Source organism: Notolabrus celidotus, chromosome 5 (assembly GCF_009762535.1).
Source record: "Notolabrus celidotus isolate fNotCel1 chromosome 5, fNotCel1.pri, whole genome shotgun sequence".
Classification (NCBI taxonomy): domain Eukaryota; kingdom Metazoa; phylum Chordata; class Actinopteri; order Labriformes; family Labridae; genus Notolabrus; species Notolabrus celidotus.
This window is the reverse complement of record NC_048276.1, coordinates 12,425,822-12,447,017: the sequence shown is the minus strand read 5'-3', so window position 1 is coordinate 12,447,017 and position 21,196 is coordinate 12,425,822. Positions and strand designations below refer to the sequence as shown.

Genomic DNA, 21,196 nt, shown 5'->3' with positions numbered 1-21,196 from the left:
CTGCTCATCTGCGCCTGCGCACCTCGTACAGCTGCGGGCAACAACAGACTGAACGAACTGCCCTTTCATTCCAAGATGGCGGACTTACTAGGTTCAATCTTAAACTCGATGGAAAAGCCTCCAACTGTCGGCGACCAGGAAAGCCGACGAAAGGCTCGAGGTACATCTTACTTCACTTGAATAAAGACTCATTGGGGCTCAGTATGAAACGGGTGAATGTGATATTAAAAGGAATCGAGAGTAATTTTAAAGACAGGCGAAGTGAGGATTCCTCGCGCTGTTATTGGCCGGCTTAGCTTTCAAGTAACGTTAAGACCAGTTGGCCCGGTTTAAGCACCGCCTCTCTTCGGTACATGTTGCCCCGCAGATCCCGCAAAACCCCGCAGACCACCACGGGTCAGACTCTGACAGAACTCTGGAGGTGTTTCATGTTGAAGCACTGAAACTGTTCGTAGACTGTGGAGAGAAATGATCCTCAAAGGGCGATAGTGTGCTGCTCACCATGTTCTCCGTGTTGCATGTGGATTAAAGCTAATACCATAATGAAATAAAATAATGGCTCTGCTACTGCTTAACAAATAAAGCCCCCCTGGAATCCATTCGTAAACAGAAACCCCTTTAATTTCTCAGCATTCACATTGCTCTCCCTCCCTTTATTCCTCTTTTGTTTCTCTAAGTCGTATCTCATCTCTTTGCTATTGAATCTCCAGCATAGTCTATAATACACTAAAGGAAAGGTTATTATAGTAATTTGCTTTAGATATAATGATAGCATAAATCTAACTGTACCTAATTTAAAGTTTAATTTGTATAAGACCATACACTATGGTGTATGATTTCATCGTCCCTGAATGCATCTTTGAGGTTTTCAGAGCTAAGAGTTGTATTGACTTTTCCATAACTTTATATCTGAGACTTAAATGCAGGAAATTATTATTGCAATTTGACCATAGTAAAAAAATTGGTATTTATGTATGTGGGTCATTGTCAAATAAGCCTCAATTTTTTTTTCTTTTAAAGTATTTCCAGAATGGTTGTAGTGCATATTTTTGTGTCTGGAATAATGTGTTCTTCTCACTCTAAGGAAGTATCCCTTAGAGTGGTTACAGTGCTTTACACTTTCGTATTTTCTGAGTATATTTTTTATTTACAATATATTAGAATTTTTGCATTCTATTGGCCAGGTATAAAATATAATTTTTACAGTTTTAGGTTGGTTGTACTACCTGACATGGAAAGTGTTACCGTCCACCTATAAGTTGATAAAAGCTTTTCTATTATTTAAGAGACATCTACAAACCTTTTAACTCAGCCATGACAATTAGTAGGGTCCTCTGAATGATTTCATATGTTGAAGTCCATTATAACTACTTACTTTCAAAATAAAAGGTCCATGAGTACAGTGGTGCCACCCTGACATTTGAGAACATGCAAATTGGTGGACAAAAGTTTTTAAATAACCTTAGGTGCCTTTAAACTATTGATATTTATGAACTTGTGTTTATTTCAAAGCTCTTATATGTAAAATCATGCCATGGTGTTTTAATTTGAATTTATTATTATTAAAATACATTTTGTTTAGTGTTTTAAGTCAGTTCACTTGCTCAGACGGTTGCGCCACCTGACATTTTCAGGGTTTGAGATACTTCAAAATAAAATAAATCTCAATATTTGAATGTACTGAAATTGTATTCAAAATAAGCAGGTTTTATAGAATCAGTTGATGTATGTCTTAAAAATAACAAATTATTTCAAAAGAAAGTAATGGATTCGGACACAAAAATATGCACGTCATGTCAATGACCCATGTGTTATTTTTTTGTATATTGATGTAGCCTTTGAAAGAAAACATCCCAAGACTATGATTGTAACAATTTGGCAAAACCGAGTAGAGTTTTGTCACAAATAAACAACTCTAATCCACTTTTCAGATGTGGCGATACGACACATAAGAAACAAGATGGTGTCATTAACTGTATGCCTACCAATGAAACTTCAGAGGCAACAAATAATAGGATTTATGTGGCACTGTTGTTCTCCAGCCCTGAGTGATCATGAACTGTGGTTTAAGGATTCCAGGAAGTCTGCCTTTTTTTATCAGCCTCCTTGTGACTCCAGTCTTTTACAGAGCACAGTTGTAGCTGTAATGCTGCAGGTCCTTTGTTTACAACAGAAACTTTAAAGTGACCAACAATGAATGCACCCAATGAACACTTTGATTTCTGTTCTTCTGTTCTTTGAAGAGCAAGCAGCAAGACTTAAGAAGATGGAGGAACATGAGAAGAGAAAGAAGGCTGAGTTCAGGAAAAAGGTAAATGCAGCTTACATGTCATGTCTTATACACACATTGAATATACACTCATAGTCCACTATATTAACATCTGCCAAGGCTTATGCAGTCCCATACAGCTGTTTTGTCATATCTAGGTATGCACGATATTATCAGCACGTTATCGGTATCGACCGATATCGGCTTAAAAATGAACCATCAGACATCGCCTAACATGCCGATATCTGCCGATTTAATTAACCAATAAAATAATGGGCTGCTGCACACATGTTGGGCTTATGTTTTAACCCTCCTGTTATGTTGTGGGTCATATTGACCCTTTTTAAAGTCTATTTTAGGCAATATATGCCTTTCCAACCAGCTATATACAGCATTAAAAACCTGGGCAGCATGTGACAGAAGAGGTGTCATGTTAATTTATCAACATCACTTCATAAAAAAAATACAAAAAATACAAAAATCCATGTCATGTAAAACTATTGTATATATTTAGGGCTTTCCGATGTACATAAAAAAAAGTTTTAACATTAATTTTAATGAAAAACGAGTGTTATCCTCGTTCAACCATGATCTGTGAGAATTAAAGAACACCAATGGACTAAATCTTGATTTAAATGGTTAGTAATGGAGTTAAAAAATTAGATTTTTAAAAAAATGTGTATTGGGATTTTTGGCACTTCTGACACTTCTGGATAATTGAATATGCCCCGGGAACATTATTGCTGTTCCAGAGAAATGAACCTAACAGGAGGGTTAAGTTAAATTTTAATTTAAGCAGCAGTCTGTAAGGTACATGTAGCTGACTAATTTAGGGACATTTACTGTCAAAGAGTAAACCATTTTATTTAATTTGGGTTTAATTGCTGTACAGTTACACTTTTCACATGTTCCCTGTGAACAGAGGTTAGGTTTACTTACTATGTCAAATGTGAAATTGGCCAAATTTGCCCTGGTTGTGGGTTTTGTTATGATTGTCTCAGGGAGAGCGTCATCAAAGTTTTAAGTAGGATGTATCTTTTTGTATGAATTTTGTTTGAAAGCAATTGTCATAAATAAATATGCATTTTTAAGTGTTAAGTATTTTTCTTATTTTGCACAAGAAATTAATATTACATAACAAATGTGATAAGAGTATCACCATAATGCTGTACGCTAATTCCAATACAGAAGAGAATTGATGATCTCTGCAATTAGGTGTGCAGAAAAAAATATTGTTATCGGTAATCGGCTAAATGAGTTGTAAAATATCGGCATATTGGCAAAGAACCCAATATCCTGCATCCCTAGTCATATCTCCTACCTTTGCAAAGTTTGTAAATTTCTGCCATTGGTGTTGAAAATGTATTACCTTAGATCCTACTGAAACATCTTAAAGACTGTGACTGTGTTTACTTGTCTTTATCCTCCCTCTCTTTTCTTTTCAGATGGAAAAAGAGGTTTCAGATTTCATCCAAGATAGCACACAACAGAAAAGAAAATACAACCCCATGGGGAAGATTGAAAGAAGTATATTGTAAGTGGTCACCGCTTTACATTGATGAAGAAGCATGGCATTCTTTGTTCTCACGTAAAAAGCTATGTCTTTAATTCTTCCTGTCTGATAGGCACGATGTTGCAGAGGTGGCTGGTTTGACTTCTTTCTCTTTCGGAGAGGATGAGGAGAGCCGTTATGTCATGCTTTTTAAGAAGGTCTGAATACACACGGTTAAACGTTTTAATCCAACATTAGTAATGATAATAAGGAGGTGTAATGTATCTGTTCCACACTTTGTGCTCTGATAGGAGTTTGCTCCGTCAGATGAGGAGCTGGAGGCCTACCGCAAAGGAGAGGAGTGGGATCCCAAGCTGGCAGAGCAAAGGCGAAGACTAAAAGTAAGACTGAATACACTTGGTGTATCCGCCCTCAAACATGCATCCTGTTACATGTACTGTATTTGGTAGCAATTTAACATGTCAATCTATGACCTGGAATACACTTTTTGATCATCAAAATGTGATGGTGGAAAGTGAAGTTACACTGTACGAGTGACTTGTTTACAAGGTGTTGACAGAGTTTTGACGATTGTTATTAAAGTTTCTTTTGAAAACTTCCACTCAGAAGTTTGAGTCAGAGATTCTGACTTCAGCAATAGTTATAAAGTACAATTATCACCTTTCTGATGTTTAAGGGCCTTTAACTCCTGCCCATTACAGCCCTGAGACTGACACCAAGCTCCCCGTGGTTTTGCGCTGACTCCAGAGCACATTCGCTCTAATAATCGCAGAAAAAGACACACAAGATTGCAGTAGACCAAAACAAATGTTTACAACCTGTCTGACTTTGATGTGAAACACACAGGGCGATAGTTAACATTAGATCCTGCCAGATACTGTAGGCGTGTATTAATTGATGAAGTTGTAAACACAGCGGCTAAATGCTAACAGCTGAGGATCTGTATCTGCTTTATTGACCCCAAATCCAGACTACAGCTATGATGTCATTGCTCATCAGTGTGTATCAACAGTATGTGTATCAACAGTTGTCAACATCACCAAGCGTGTTGCTAGGGTGCTAAGACAGGAAGAGAAAAGCCCAGACCAGTCTATCTACATGTTTTTGTTTGTTTTTACTTCCTCTTCCGTCAGTCAGCTGAGTCAGCTCGCGTCCTGATTGGCTTTTGCTTCGGTACACGTGACATTACAAACTGTGCGTGCACAGCTCCTCTCGGAGCATCCCACACACTACAGGATTTCTAGTCGCAAATATTAAACATGTTCATTGTTTACGATCTCTCCACCTGAGGCCTTCCGAGCAGCTCTGACCGGACAAAATCACTTTTAACACACCCCACACCACAGGAAAATCAGACACCATGTCGCTTGCAAACATCAGACAATCAGGCCTTTGCTGGCTTTGATCCTAAGGGGGAGATCGAGACAAAAATCAGCCCGATTATCCTGTAGTGTACCCACCTTTAGTGTTTAAAAAAGGCACCTTATCTTACTAATTGGAGAATGTAATATTTGTGGATCACTTTTGAAAGGAAAGTGTGACCTTCTATTCATTTTACAGTACAGCCGTGTGATATCCAACTATGTATTAGGTGTGTGCTTTCCTTATTGTCCAACTTGTTGTCTCCTCCTCCTTGTAGGAACAGGCTGCATTAGAAGAAACAGAATCCAATCAGACAAAGAAGGCAGAGGCGTGTCCCAACTCAAACTACAGAGACAAGTACAGTCACCTGATCGGCACCTCGGCTGCTAAAGACGCAGCGCACACACTAGAGGCCAACCAGGCCTATGGCTGTGGTGAGTAAATGTTGTTACATTGACCAGACTTGTAAAAAACTCTAGCTTCCTTTGCATCCTTTAAATTCACTCACTTATGTCTTATTTCTGTTTTCCAGTGCCAGTCGCAAACAAGAGGGACACTCGCTCCATAGAAGAAGCCTTGAACGCAATCAGAGCAAAGAAACGTCAGAAGCTAGAGGATGACACAGGAGCTCACAGCAGCAGCTCCTGAGTGTGCACCTTTTTGCCCACTGTCTACTGTTGAGTGTGTGTGTGTGTGTGTGTGTGTTTGTACGGGTGCATATGTGCGCCTGTCTACGCCATCCTAATAATGCAATATCCGATCGTTCAGACATTTAAGAGTATAACTTATAATGACAGGTGTTAAACGTTGGATGAAGGCTACTCTGACTTGGACTTTGTTGAAATGATGGATGCTCAGGTGTGTCTGATTCAGGAGGTGGATCATTATACATGTTTAACGTTTTATCATGATGCTTAGGTCTTTGTAAAGCCTTTTACATACATGATCAGACCCTATACGCTTTGAGAAATTTGTTTTGGGTTAAAAAAGAAAAATAAACTGTGCAGTTTATGCTCAGCAATTCAAAAACACCCGTTACCCTCATACGTCGTTTTTAAAGAAACTTTTTTTTTTGGTAGGTTTATTGCAGATTTACAGTTTTAGGCTGGTTTTAAACATTAAAAATGTAAGTAATTTTGAGCGTCGGATTCATTTTGGAAGCAATATTTTAGACAAATGCATGGGTGTAAAGTTTCATATAACAAGCTCAGTTTTTAAAAGGGATCAGGAATGATGTTTGTTGTTCAGTTCATGGTTTGCCTCTTTTTCTGAGGCTCACTTTGTTTCAGAATCATTGTAAGGTATAGAGCATGTAATTTCCCTCACTGCAAGAGAAAAATCATGTCATATGGATCATAGGAATGTTTGTCTGACTGTGATTACAAGTATTTTTGCCAATTTACATTGTGTTATTATTAAGCCTGCCATGTGTTGGTTTAAAATTGGCATTATGGTAGACTCATACAGACATTTGTGACCTGCCTATTGTTTGTGATATCTTCAGTAAGTTTAGGCATCTTGATGTCTATTTTAACATGGTTGCACTGTTTTATCCTTGATGTGTGTTAATTAAAGGAGATTTCTCTGTATGTTACCCACTGTACAAAAATCAAATCTTTGTTTTTCATCTGCTTTCAAACTGTTTTAATTTTTTTAACTAGTTTTTAATGGATTCAACTGGTTTTTGAAGTCTAATACTCACGCATGGAACTTCAGGACAACTAGTAACTAGCAACGCCCTTTGTATCATCATATAATTTGAATGCAACTCTTTTTCACTAGGTTTTTAAACCGTAAAGTAAAGCTATTTCAGCAAAATATTTCAATACTTCTTTTCCACTGTTCTGTCAGTCCATTTGACAATCTATTTTTTACGGTGGCCCTGAAGGACAAAACTAATTTACAAAAGATGGAACACTTTTACAAAGCTGGAGAAAAATTTACATTTTGGAAAACAAAATTACAAAATCAAAACGCTTTTACGAAGGCCAAAACAAATTTACATTTAAGTAAAGAAATTTACAAAATCAAAAAACACTTTTACAAGCGGCGGAACACTTATACCATTTCTGAAAAAAATGTACATTCATTTTGAACAGAGAGGGAATGTACCAAACACCGGAAGTGATCGAGTGAACGGTCATTTAGTTTATTTGGATCAAGCGGCAACCTCCGGTCTAAAAATATGAGTCCAATGCTGAAGTGCTAAAAACTGCAGTTCATTGAGGATCCGCTTGAGGCTGGCTCCGGAAGTACCAGAAACCACATACACACAAATTTAAAAAAGCCGATCTTTACAGCAGAAATAAACATGTTTAAAGCCTAGTACAAAAGACAAGTGTAGTCTGGATAGCTCATTTGTCATTTCTCACATTGTAAGGGGTTGAATTTTTTTCTAATGCAGCAATTTCGAAGATATTGAGATTACAAGTCTTCCAATGAGAGGCACAGCTGACTTGATTGACAGGCGGGAACACTGTAGCTGTTGGCTAGGAGGCTCAAAGCCCGCCTCTTTACGTCACAATCACTCGACAGCAGCAATATGGCTGCCGCCGACGATTGGCCTCAAAACAGCACTTCAGAAACAGATGGGTGACATCACGGATACTACATCCATATTTTATACAGTGTATGGTTTGGATGGAGTGAAACCAAACGGAGCGATGTTTGGTACTGGTACTCCGTTTGGTACTCGATCACTTCCGGTGTTTTGTACATTCCCTTTCCGTTAAAAATGAATGTAAATTTGTTTCAGGAATGGTAAAAGTGTTCTGTCGTTTGTAAAATTGGCTCACTGCTTGTAAATGTGTTTTTTTTATTTTGTAAATTTGTTTTCTTAAATGTAATTTTGTTTTGGCCTTGGTAAAAGTGTTTTTCTAATGTAATTTTGTTTTATAAAATGTAAAAATATTTTCCAAAATGTAAATTTGTCTCCAACTTTGTAAAAGTGTCTCACCTTTTGTAAATTTGTTTTGTCCTTCAGGCCCACCGTAATGTTTTGGTCATGCGTTCATCATTTACACATTCTGGTGTATGGTCCTATATTGTGTGTCCAGAAGGTGGCGCCAAAGATCACCCAACAAATAACTCCTTTTTTTTTTTTTTAATCCTTGTTTCACACTGTCCTGCAGTTTCTTTCTGTCTCACAGAAACACATTTTTATTGCGCGCTGCAGACTCAGTCACGCACATGTAAATCATGAAGTCCATGTTTGTGTTCTTTCTCATCATTTGGTTTGCAGATGCAGAGCTGAAGCCCCGGAAAGGTAAGATATCACACTGATGCGCATTCTATCTTGATAAAATAAAGGAGAGGCATGAAAGTGTGGGTCGAAGAGGGAAAGTGAAGTCTGTGTTAGCCAGCTGATGTTTTACGATTTACTTTGCCTCTGGTTTTAAGGTAACTTTGGTCCTTTGTCAAAACTTATTTGACCTTATTCTGCCTCAGTAAACACTGGTAAACGCATTAATAGAAGCATGTAACCTGTCTTAATGCTTATTATAGACTTGAAACAATGTCAGTGACATCTGCAGTTTTCTTCTAGTTTCATTACTTTCGATTTGTCTAAATGCCTCATGAAGTATAGGCCCCTTATCCACATTGAAAACTGTGACATCTTCGGTTCATGTGCGCCATACAGCCGACTTTACGCGTTCCTCATCCTCCTCACTTTCTGACGCCCAGGGTCCGGAGTTGTTTGTACTTTCAAAAACAAGACGTACAACCCAGGAGACAGCTGGCACCCCTATCTGGAGCCTTTTGGGTTCATGTTCTGCATGCGCTGCGTCTGCACAGAGGTGATCTTTATGCAACTTTATCACTTTGGAACAAAAATTAAAGGAATATTACACTCAAACTGTTCAACCGGAGCTCTCAGTTGCAGAAATACAGGTTGGAATCTAAAGGTGACCATCTCTTGTAAACTCTGCTTTCTCTTAGGCAGGCCATGTGAAATGTAACACCATCAAGTGTCCCACTCTGCCGTGTGAAAACCCTGTGACTGAGCCTCAGCAGTGCTGTCCGAGATGCACAGGTAGGATATATAGTTCTCCAACAAATAGCATCTCTGCTATAACTATTTTGTTCAGAGAAATTCTTCTGGTTGTGAATTGTGTCCTGTGTGATGTTCCTCCTCAGATGAGCCCAGGATCCCTGCAGGGTTGAGAGCCTCGGTGAAATCCTGCAGGTATAATGGGACTATTTATCAGCCAGGAGAGACTTTCACCAAGCTCGACCTCTTCCCATCCAGGCAGAGTAATCAGTGCGTCATGTGCACATGCTCCGTAAGTTACAGCTCATTTTCTACATCAGTTTAAGCTTTTTTTCTTCTAGCAAAACTCACTGTAATATAAAATGTGTACTGAGTGGAAGACTTCAAGGTTCTGTAACTCTTGATGATTTGAGAAACAGTTTGTACATTTGGTACAAACTGTTGTTGAGATTACTTTATACTTTTCAGATCCAATGTGACATTGTGCTCTACAGACAGAGAAGAAAAAATGAAAAGAAATAGAAGAGTTTTCTGGTAATTCACTTACAAAAAAAAAAAAAAATGGTATTTACTTTAAAATATTCACACAATCAAAATCAAAGAATTCCTCAAAATCCCCCTCTTATCCTTGTTACTTTTCTGTTAACCCTCATGTTATGTTGCACGTCAAATCGACCCTTTTTAAAGTCTATTTTAGGTAATATATGCCTTCCAAACCAGCTAAATGCAGCATAAAAGTCTGGGCAGCATGTGACAGAAGAGGAGTCATGTTAATTTATCAACATCACTTCATAAATATAAAAAAATTCAAAATGTAAAATAAAATAAACATGTATATTGTATTTATATTTAGGTCTTTCCAATGTACATTAAAAAAAGTTTTAACATGAATTTTAATTAAAAACGAGTGATTTATCTTCATTGAACCATGATCTGTGAGAATTAAAGAACACCAATGGACTAAATCTTGAATTAAATGGTTAGAAATGGAGTTAAAAATTTGATTAAAATATGTGCATTGGGATTTTTTGGTGTTCTGACACTTTTGGATAATTGAATATGTACCGGGTCAAATTGACCCAGGAACATTATTGCTGTTCCAGAGGAACGAACATAACAGGAGGGTTAACAACATATTTTAGGCATACAGCACAATTTTAAGTGTGTGTGTAAAGGGTGGAGTGTTCAGTGAAGACAATCTGCTCTCATTTATTACACTATGTTATTATACTACTACCATGTTAATGCTATTTCTACAACACTGAGAAGTTACTTCAAAAGCCCATTTAGGAAAATGTTAGGTTTTTATTATTTTAAGATGATATGTCTCAGTTTTCTTTCTCTTTCTCTTAGATGTTATTTTGTATGAGTATCTCTTTACTGTAACTTGCACTTGAGTATAGGTAGAAACTATCTTTAATTTCCACGACTGTTGTCTATTAATAATGTAGCTGGTGAAAACATCTTGCATTGGTTTGAGTGGTGGCATTGTTTGGTTATGTTCAGCACAGCAGAACGGGTTCAGAGAACAAAGGCAGATTTTAGAGAGGAGCACAAGTGTGGCCAGTATTGAAATCGCCCTGAAGTTCTCCTCTAAAAGACAACAAGATGTAGGAAGTTAATTTTATGAGTTGTTAACTAGTGTTTGACTGCAGATGTTTCGATGTTTCCAAGGGGAAATCCCACAACATATACTTAAAGAAATTAATACCAGTACACACTTTACACTCACAGAGCAGTGCTAATCGTATTTAGTTTTCGTGAGCCGCCCTGAGGTCACCCAGGTCAGAGCAAGTTTTCTGTTTTATTGAAGAGTTGCCGGTCAAGTGTCAGTGAGTCATTAAGGAAGACACTAAACCCTTCTTTCCTCCAGATGAGCAGGAGAGCACCTCACACAGCAGCCCTGCCACCTTGAGTGTGTGTTGATATGTTTGGTGATGAAAAGTTGAATTTGTTTTGGACAAAAGCCATGAAACTTTCAGATTATAATTTTGCTTCAAATAATAAATAATAAAAAAAACATGTCATTGCTTGGAATTTGTCTTGTAAAAAAATAAATGTTAACACATGAACAGGTTCTCAGACTCCTACCGATGTGTGTATTGAGAGGATTTTTTCAAAACAATGACCTAACCTCCCTTTCTTTTTTTTTTCTTTTTTTTAGAACGGCAATATCTTCTGTGCTCTGAAAACATGCCAGCCAATTACCTGTTCTTCACCCGTGCCAGTTCCTGATACCTGCTGTTTGGTGTGTAAAGGTAGTGAAACTCCTGCAAGTTAAGAAAATCACTGTACTTTACCAACCTGTTGTATTGTTTCATAGAATCTTAACTGATCAGTTAGAAAAAAAACATAGTGCCAATAACAAAACATTGATTATGTACAGGTGAGGCTCAAAATATCAGAAAATTGTGAAAAAGTTCTTTATTTCTCCATAAATTTACAAAAAAAATGTAAACTTTCATATACTCTATATTCATTACATGTACATGTGAACTATTTCAAGCCTTTTTTAATTTGAAGGAGTATGTCTTATAGATCATGAAAATCAATCAAATGTACAACTCCTGAAAAGTATAATCGGCCTTTAGCTTGTCTGTATTTTGGGTCAGGTGTTTCTCATCTCCCTCTTGACAGTACTCCACAGATTCTCTGTGGGGTTCAGGTCAGGCCAGTTGGCTGGCCAACCAAAAACAGTAATATCATGGTCAGTAAACCATGTGGTAGTAGTTTTGGTATTGTGGGCAGGTGCAGACTCCTGCTGGGAAGGGTATCAGTATCTCCATAAAGCTTGTCAGCAGATGGAAGCATGAAGTGTTCTAAAATCTAGACGGCTGTGTTGACTGTGGACTTGATAAAACACAGTGGCACCAGCTGATGACATTGCACCCCAAATCATCACTGCCTGCTGAGACTTCACACTGGACTTCAACACCTCAGACTATGTGCCTCTCCACTCCTTCTCCAGACTCTAGGAGCTTGAGCTTCCAACTATAAAATTTACTCTAATACGAAAAGAGGACTTTGGACCACCGAGCAGCAGTCCAGTCTTTTTCTGCTTAGCCCAGGTAAGACGCTTCTGACGTGGTCAGAGGAGGACTAGATATGAAGAATGCGAGCCCCTTTCCTGAAGATGTCTGTACGTGGTGTAAACTGAACTGGACGAAGAGACAGACGGTATTTGTCCTGTCCAGTCTCTTGACATATTTATCAAAATCAAAACAGAAGAATGCTTGAAACATTTTAGTTTGCATGTAATGAGTCATAACAGATGAAAATATTTAACTTGATCACAATTTCCAATTTTTTTGAGCTTCATAAAATAAAGGGGAAAAAAATTGGATATGAAAACTACAAGAAAGGACAATGGTAACCTTAAAGAATATATTATTTATTAATTACGCAAAACTGGATATTTCATCATGATACAGGTCTACTAAAAGTCATTATACAGTATATTAATGACTACTGCATCCTTTTAAAAGCCATAATGTAAATAGCTGCCTTATATTTTCAGTTTTTTTGTAATTTTGTTTTTATTGGCAACCATAGAGCAATTACAAACATTTTGCTTTGTGCTTGTTTTGACAATTATACATAATCAGAACCTGGTGAAACAGATAAGGAAGTGGAGTGGTAGTAATAATAGTGAAGATAATAAAAAATAATTATACTAATAGATAAATATAAATTCAAATAAATAAAATAATGTGAAATAAATGAATAAATAAAAATAAATACATAAATAATAATAAGAATGTTAATAAGCTGCCTTATATTTTCATGCTAATTTAAATACCCTCACCTGTTTTTCTCTGTTTCTCTTTTTGATATAGATCATGGCACCAGTGGCTCTTCATCAACCGAGGATGGAAACCAGCAGCTGAACAGAGGCGTTGTATGTTTAGGCTGATTTATCATAAACCTATAATGTAACTGTGACATGGCTTTCATATAAAAATAATTGAATATAGTAGAAGATTAGGAAGGGTGGGTTATCATTTAAGCAGCTGCATTTGAACTACAGCCTGTGAGATTTAAGGAACAGTTTGCTCTGATGAAGAGTCCTTGAACATGACACTGAAATCATTACAGGCTTCAGAGGGGCTTCTCTGTTTCTGACCTCTGACCTCTGGGTGCAAGAGGGCTAGCAATTTAAATGTTTTCCTCGGGGATCACAGGGCCAATTTGCTCATTGTCATCACAGTGTTTCTGAAACATCCATTATTAAAGATCTGCAGACCTCTACTCTTAATAATAGGACTTTTCATTTCTTTCTGTTATATCGGATACAAAGATAGTGACATGGGAAGTATTTTAGAGTTCTGCAGGAAGGCCTCCAACTTCTTTGAGTTAGAGTTTCATAAGATGGTCCTTTAAAAAAATAGAAGTGAAGGAAATATGTAAGAGATAACTTTTTTATTATAATGTCTGTGTTTGATATAGAGGCATTCAGTGGATCAGTGTTCAGGAGAGCAGGGCAGGGCGCGGTCCGACCGTGCCACCCCGCCCAGGGTCAGGACTTCTCCCAGAGGTCTGAGCCTCAGTAAACTGAACCTCAAAGGAGCTTCAGAGACTACAGTGAAGATTCTGTTGCAGAGGATACACCAAAGAGGTGAGACTTTGTCAAAACAGAAAGATCCCATACACGTATTTAATTTTATAGACGTGTTCCTCACAACTTTACGATGGTTTCCACATGTAGCACATCGCTCAGATGTTTTCCATTTCTTTCAGCTTGTTTATACAACGGAAAGACATACTCTCATGGAGACATGTGGCACCCAGTTTTGGGGAAGGTCCTGGAATGCATCCTGTGCACTTGTACTGATGGCCTCCAGGACTGCAAACGCATCACGTGTCCCAGCCAGTATCCATGCCAACATCCTATGAAATCAGCAGGAAAGTGCTGCAAGACGTGTCCAGGTAGTCAAACATGGCCCCTAACAACCTAACCTGTTTATTATGACATGATGCTGATTGGCTGTAAACATCATCCACAAAAAATCTGCCTCTTACTTTCCCTCTCCAGAAAGTAAAGCTGAAAGTAACCAGACGCAGTGTTACCTTGGATTTAAAAACAATCTCTTGGTATATAAAGTGGAATCATCTTTGAGAGTTGACACACCCAACACAGTGAGGATCATCGTTGTTGAGCGACAGAGTACGGCTGAGATTGAAGTGCAAGTCTGGAACACGGTGGAAGGTAATGTAGCTGGTGGTGGGAACATTACTGAGGGGACAGTTTTACATTTTGTGAAATCTGTGATTTGCTTTCTTTATTAGATTTAAATGAGGAGAATGAACTGAGTCTGTTTGAAGCTAAGTCAGCAGCGAGCTTGCTTAGCTTCTATTACAAGGGCAAACAAAACAGCTAGCTTAAAAGAAGTTAAGCACAAAATCCTTTACAACCACAACTTTCACTCTTACATTTTGCAAAAAAAGGAACATGGTATAACCACAGACTGTATGGTTATAACATGTTATGTAGTTACATTTAGAGGTTTTGGTTAAAGTTTTTTTTTTTTGCTCCTGCATGCTAAGCTAGCAGTTTGTAGTCTAGACCAGTGGTTCTCAAATGGGGGTACGTGTACCCTTAGGGGTACCTGGGAGTACTGCAAGGGGTACGTGACAAATGTAAAAAAAGAAAAAAGAAGAAAGAAAGATGCTTCACAACAAATTTAAAATGAAATCTGATTAAAACAACACTTTTATCAACAGCATTTAATTTTCATTTCAATGCAACATCAAATAGGGCAATATTTTCAAATTGAGCATATTCATTCATAAAATATTTTATTTGCAAAACCGCTTGGACCAGACGGCATCCGTCTGTTCACGTCAATTGTTCAGCGGCTATACAAGGGGGTGCTTGGCTAAATTGTTTTTGAAAAGGGGGTACACAAGCCAAAAAAGGTTGAGAACCCCTGCTCTAGACACTTAGTAAACGAGGCTGCTGTTGTAGCTTAATTTTTTATCATATTCAAAAGAGGGGTGTCAAATTTCTCAACTACAGCTAGAAAAATCCACTTTAGTGAATATACAAAGGCTACATACATTTGGCCAGTTGTTAATTTAGTAGGTAATCACCATGAAAATATTTAGCTGCAATGAAGACCAAACTCTGAATGAGGAATAACTTCCTTACAGGACGCAGAATGCCTAATAAGTTAAGTCATCACTAAGGTAAAGGTTGTACAGATTTGGGATGACCAACACCACAAAACGTTGGCAGGAAGGCAAATTGGTGTATTTTTCCAAAATGTCAAACTTCCATTTTGACAAATATGTTCAGAATCCATGCAGCTATATATATGGCTATCATCAATATTCTTTTTTGCACAGGTGTTTTACAATTAATGGACATTGGTGATGTTCAGAGGAAAGACATCGTGGATCATCCAGAGAACTACACATTAATCACAACCCTTGATGAAGGTCAGTTTGATGCTTCTTCATGACTCATCCTAACTTGTTTTGGCATGACAACACGGTTGTGGGGACAGATTTATATTGATGAAACTATGTCTCTTTAGACACGTGGAGAAAATTTAAAGATGAAGGGAGAAATCTGAGTCAAGCTTCTCAGACCACGATCTGTGAAGACAGCATTCGGGAGATGGTGACTTTCCTAAATCCCAAGCAGATAGAGGACCAGTGTTCACCCTGATCGTTCTCTCTCCATTGACTCTCTTCATTTTGATACTTTCAGAACTACATGTCAGTATGCTAATTTTTAATCATACATGTTGCACTTTGTGGATCCATTTTTTCTATTAAAAAAAAAGTTCTTTGCTTAAAAGTATTTGAAAACATTTTGTATTTTTTGAATATGTTGGAAAGGGGGGTAGTTTTGTTAAGAATGTAAAGGGATTTAAAGGATGTTAAATGATATTCAACATATTTATTGTAAATACAAAAAGAGGTTTTGTCACTCTATTTAAAGTGTATGAATTCAGTGTATATACATGTGACTATGAATGTTTTTGCATGACAGCAGTAGTAGCTGCATTTTGGTTCAGTCTGCCAGTTAAAGCACAACTGTGTCAAAACTGTGTCATTGATAGTGAGGAAAGAGCTTCTCAATTCTTTCTGAAGTCAAAATATAGACACACAGATGCTATTTTTACGCAGCCACAGGATTTGGTTTGCTTTTGTAGCCTAATGACATTTTACAAATGCGCATACCAGAAATAATTCCTATTTAAGTGCTCATAGTTGATGTAGCTCAATGTCCTGTATACCTCTGCTCACAGTTTTTATCCATAAAGTTCTCTCAGTGTTTCCCTCCATTAAATGTTTTTCTCTGCTTTGTTTTTGGCTGCACTTTTCATGTCCAAATCAAATGCAGGATTACACAAAGAAAAAAAAAAGGGATGACAGAGGAAATATTTGTTTGAGACAAGTTTATAATGCAGTCAAGATCTCACTTTTGTAGTTGAAGGCAAGTTGCTGATTCATTTGTAGTTTGTGTTTTGGCCAAAGCAGAGCGGTCCTAACACTGTTGTAGCCTGAAGCCTCCTATTAAATAGAACTCCGGAAGGCCGGATCAACTGTTTTCCCACTGGAAATGAAATGTTATCAGAAGCATGGAAATCAAAAGCAGAAGTTTGGATTCCCTTTAGTCCCCATTCTCTCTCTCACACACACATTTCCATCACTAATTTCATGAAGTGTATATCACAATACCTCTCTATGAGAACATGGCTCTGACTGGTCGCCTCTGTCTAACAACTTTGTAATGAATCTACTTTAATTTAAAATATAAGGAGATTATACTCACTGACTTTTCTAACCTAAATCTTTTTATTCAGAATGAAAGATAGGGGCCAGAAACTTTTTTCCACTGGGTCCACTGTTTTATAAACCAAAATAAAATTGACGCTTCAGTGTGATGTGCACTGAAAAAAGCAGCACTCTGCTCCTGTCCTCTTTCATAAAGAGATACCAATCTGAGCTCAGAAGTACTAACAATGTCATGCATTGTCCTGATTGGTACAATATGTTAAGTGCTGCTAACAGTCAGCTAACAGTCTTAACCCTCCTGTTATGTTGCGGGTCAAATTGACCCTTTTTAAAGTTAAAAAACAAATGTTATCAGTATTTTTTTTGGTATGAAACTTCTGCTTGGCTAAATAGGTGAAATGAACATATAAAATGAAAATGGTTGATTTCACATAATTGCAACCCCCTTTGCATTTATAGATATAGATACTGTTTGTGGGTCAATTTAACCCGGCAGTCAAGGTGGAGGCTCAGAGGGGTCAGAAGTGTCAAATACTAATTGTTTCTTTGCAACTGTGTGACATATTTCACCCCAGTCCTTCACACACGCACACGCACACACACACACACACACACACACACACACACACCCTTTTATTTGACTGAATTTCCCCCCGGGATAAATAAAGTATTTCTGATTTTAACATGAATTTTCATAAAAACTGAGTGAGTTATCCTCATTAAACCATGATCTGTGAGAATTAAAGAACACTATTGCACTGAATATTGATTTGAATGCTTATTAATGGAGTTAATAAGGAGATTAAATACATGTTTATTGGGATTTTTTGGGGTTCTGACACTTTTTGATAATTAAATGTGCCCCGGGTCAAATTCACCCAGGAACATTATTGCTGTTCCATAGAAACGGACATAACAGGAGGGTTAAACAGTACAGTAAAAAGATATGTGGGTTAACAATATTTTTTGCCATTATGGAAGTTGTTATAATAACTTCAAGTTAAACCTTTTGATTAATTTGACCCACGTCACCTTTGACCTACCTCATAACTTTGTTTTCAGCTGCTCTTAAAACTCATTGAACACTACTTGCATTGCACCAGATAGCTTTGAGACTGTGAGCTATCAACAACTAGCTTACATAGCAGCTAGTTAGCTGGCATTAAGCAGCTACAGAATCACACCATTTGAGCTGGTGGAGACCAAAAGCAGCATTAAAAAAAACTTTAATTCATTTGATTTACGATATACAGCTGGTTTGCAACTTCAAAGAGATGTTACTGTTTTCTAATGTATAAAAAAGTATTGTTTGCTAAGACTTTAGCGAACAGGCTAACTCAACTGTGAACTTTAGGTAATGTCACACCTTACCTCTGCTGCACTCAAGTGACAAAAACAAAATTATCCTTCATTGCAGATATGACCACAAAGATGTGCGTCATTTTACACAGCACTATTGCATAGCTGTGTGTAATATCACAAGATAAACACAGCTCATTGTTCAGTATCAGTAGCAGGAATTCCATTATTTCCAATGTCTGGGACTCTCTCTGTTATATCTAAATATATGCCATGAAACTCAGTGTGACTGTATTTCATGAACGGAATAAAGGAAGTGTAAAATAATTATTAGATATCAGTGCCACCAAAAGCAAATGAAAACCTTGGAATAACATCTTTAGACTGTGCAGTGGAAATAATCCCTTCCTTCAGCCTATGTAAGCGGGATTTGGGAAAAGCAGTCCTCTTGCTCAGCAGCACTGTGTGCAGTCTGTCCACAGGCCTGTTTGATCAACAGGTGTCAAATTATCACTGTGGTTCCCATGACTCAGTTAGTGTGCGACTGCAGATTTGGTAGACTGAGTGGGCGCTTCAGAATAATATCGCTTCCCTCCTCTGTGAACTCCCCGACGTGCTCTCTCTCTGTCCCCTCCCCTTCTACAATGACTCATTGTGTTTCTTTCACACTTTGCGCCAGACAGCTCTGTCTGTATCTCACTGAAGGCATGAAACAATATTTTGAAACAGACGCACTCCCCTTCTCTGCCTTCATTATTCTCTCAAAAGGGCCGTCATAATTTTTGTAAACTGTTGGATCTGGCAGTTTCCAACAGTCGCTCTTTAATCGTCCAAAGAGATGGTTACAGTTAACAGGGTGAGAAAGGGCTGTTCTACTTTATGCTGCCAAAATAAATTAGTAATTAACATTTTCACGTCGCCATTTTCCCATGCAGACCCTGAATTGATGACTATGACATACACAGGTTTTGTAATCCACCTATCTCTGCATGTTTTGACGTCGTTGTCTCTCAGTTTTGATGGAAATCCTATCAGTCCTCATTTTCTGGATGTTTGAATTCGTCTCATGGGCCAGTTCTGCTATGCATGCTTAGTCTTGGCTCTGGCAATTGTAACAGCTGGGGGCAGTCAGTGGGTATAAATCATGCAGTCGGTCAGCTCTCTGTGTATGTGTACTCCACCCTGCTGCCCATGTTACCCAGATTAAGCACCAAGTGAGGAAAATGTGAGACTCAGGGTCACGACTCGGCCCAAGATTTGAGGCACTTCTGAGTCATTATTGTGATATTAATGAATCTCATTTCCTGGTATTTATTTTGTGTCACTTCCTTTGTGAGCCAGTCAGACCAAATCAAGTCATGCTTGCTGCAGAACACTCTGAAATGCTTATGAACTAACAGATTTCTTTCTTAGCTCTGCAGCAATCATGCTGATTTGAGGTTATTGCGAAAGATTTGAATTGATAATTTCTTCATCCCCATCAGTAAATAGTCCCTCCATGATGCATACAGTATTTGTAAGGAACTGAAGCATTGCAACTCAATCAGGCAGCCTTTTGATTCAAAGTGAGCCAAAGTGTGTTAAGTTAATTAAGCCTGATGGATGTGTTTGCTTTCATAGCTGATTAAGGTGCTCAGCAGAACCTCAGAGTTTATACTTCATCAAAATACTTCCAAAATCTATCAAGGGCTCTGTTTTTTACACCCTTGCCCTCTCATTAATTAAGTTGGCCCTGATCATTTTAGCTGATGTTTGGAGCCTGGCCAAGAAAACTTCATGCCCTCATCCTGAGTGGCTTGGTGTAAAGGTCAGACTTTTAAACACGTGCTTGTAATGACTGTAAACTGTTACGGAGAGACCACAGTGAGATCTTTTGTTGCACAGAATCAAGAAGATCAACAACAACTTTATGATCCGTAATTAATAACGACCTCTTTTCAAATGTCAGCCAGAGTAGCCGCAGCCTCTCCAGGATTACATGATAAGTGTGTAACAGTTCAATCGTCCATCAAAAGAAGATAATGAATAGGTCCAGTCTGCAGTGAACTCATTTGGCGTTTGAATAATGAGGAGTGTTGATGAGGTATTCAGGCCTTTTCTTCCTGAGCCAAATTTGGCGTCTGAGTCTCCACAGGGTTATTCTCCAAGCTTAACTGTTGGCCCTCAGTCTGCGAGTCAAACAAGTCTTACCCAAACACTTCTCAGGCTTGATTGCAACTGTGAGCGCTCCAGATGTGCTGAAATACACGAACAAAAAAAACATGCATACATGCATAAACAAAGATCTGCTTGCCCAATACGCAGAACATGGATGCCTTCTGCACCATGTCTTTTGTTATTTCTGCATTTGGACAGAGTAACTCGCGCTCCTGCCAGGATCTGTTATATCACCAAGAGAATGGATGAAAATGTGTTTTCAGTTAATTCCTCACCTCATCAGTTATTCATGGTTAGGAGCAAAAGAGGTTACAATGGGAATTTTTTTTTTACTGTGCCTTATTATCTGTCTGTGTACTCTGTGTTGATGTTAATACGAATGCTGAAGAGATAAATAAAACATGATCAGCTTCAATCTCAAACTAAAAGCAGAAATCCCTCTGTGCTTCATAGAGAGAAACTTCTGGAATGACTCTGCAAATCTGATGGAAGCAAATCCCAGACACATGTGTGTTGTGAGATTATCTTCAGCCTTGAAGTAATTTGTCACATTAGTAGATAGTTTTCACTTATCTAGCATGCGTGCCTCCATCGGGGTCAGTCTGGGTAAGACTCAAATACTTTTAAAACTTGCTATGTCTTGCTATAAAAAAGGAATTGCTACACAGCTAGTAATATTGTAATGTCTGTAAGGCTTTATCATGAGGGATCTACAGATGTTTAACATCAAGTGTAGAGCATAAGAGCAGCTGTATAATTTCTAATACTGGTTGTTCAAACAGTCAAATCTGGAAACGTATGTTCTTGGTTTGGAAATCCACTTTTTTGCCATCAAGGATCAGGAAATCAATCTCACTGT

The 21,196-nt window shown here is 37.9% G+C and overlaps 2 protein-coding genes across 2 annotated transcripts; both read left to right on the top strand.

Annotated features, from left to right (window-relative positions):
* Positions 1–6,771, top strand: spag7 (sperm associated antigen 7). Its single transcript, XM_034684358.1, has 7 exons — positions 1–160; positions 2,244–2,311; positions 3,715–3,803; positions 3,895–3,979; positions 4,073–4,162; positions 5,422–5,578; positions 5,677–6,771. Exons 1-7 carry the CDS (start codon positions 76–78, stop codon positions 5,790–5,792), a joined length of 690 nt encoding a protein of 229 aa, XP_034540249.1. The 5' UTR covers positions 1–75; the 3' UTR covers positions 5,793–6,771.
* Positions 6,772–8,249: 1,478 nt separating this feature from the next.
* Positions 8,250–16,444, top strand: chrdl2 (chordin-like 2). Its single transcript, XM_034682952.1, has 11 exons — positions 8,250–8,409; positions 8,829–8,941; positions 9,084–9,177; positions 9,282–9,427; positions 11,300–11,393; positions 12,972–13,033; positions 13,582–13,750; positions 13,873–14,061; positions 14,168–14,341; positions 15,481–15,573; positions 15,672–16,444. The coding sequence occupies exons 1-11, from the start codon at positions 8,343–8,345 to the stop codon at positions 15,803–15,805; spliced, it is 1,335 nt and encodes a 444-aa protein (XP_034538843.1). The 5' UTR covers positions 8,250–8,342; the 3' UTR covers positions 15,806–16,444.
* The last annotated feature ends 4,752 nt before the right edge of the window (positions 16,445–21,196 follow it).

Bases quoted from the DNA above. Each gene is read 5' to 3' on its own strand.
- spag7 (XM_034684358.1), top strand. From the start codon at position 76: ATGGCGGACTTACTAGGTTCAATCTTAAACTCGATGGAAAAGCCTCCA. The intron at 161-2,243 runs GTACATCTTACT...TGTTCTTTGAAG, and splicing joins AAGCCGACGAAAGGCTCGAG to AGCAAGCAGCAAGACTTAAG. The intron at 2,312-3,714 runs GTAAATGCAGCT...TTTTCTTTTCAG, and splicing joins AGGCTGAGTTCAGGAAAAAG to ATGGAAAAAGAGGTTTCAGA.
- chrdl2 (XM_034682952.1), top strand. From the start codon at position 8,343: ATGAAGTCCATGTTTGTGTTCTTTCTCATCATTTGGTTTGCAGATGCA. The intron at 8,410-8,828 runs GTAAGATATCAC...TCTGACGCCCAG, and splicing joins AGAGCTGAAGCCCCGGAAAG to GGTCCGGAGTTGTTTGTACT. The intron at 11,394-12,971 runs GTAGTGAAACTC...TTTTTGATATAG, and splicing joins CTGCTGTTTGGTGTGTAAAG to ATCATGGCACCAGTGGCTCT.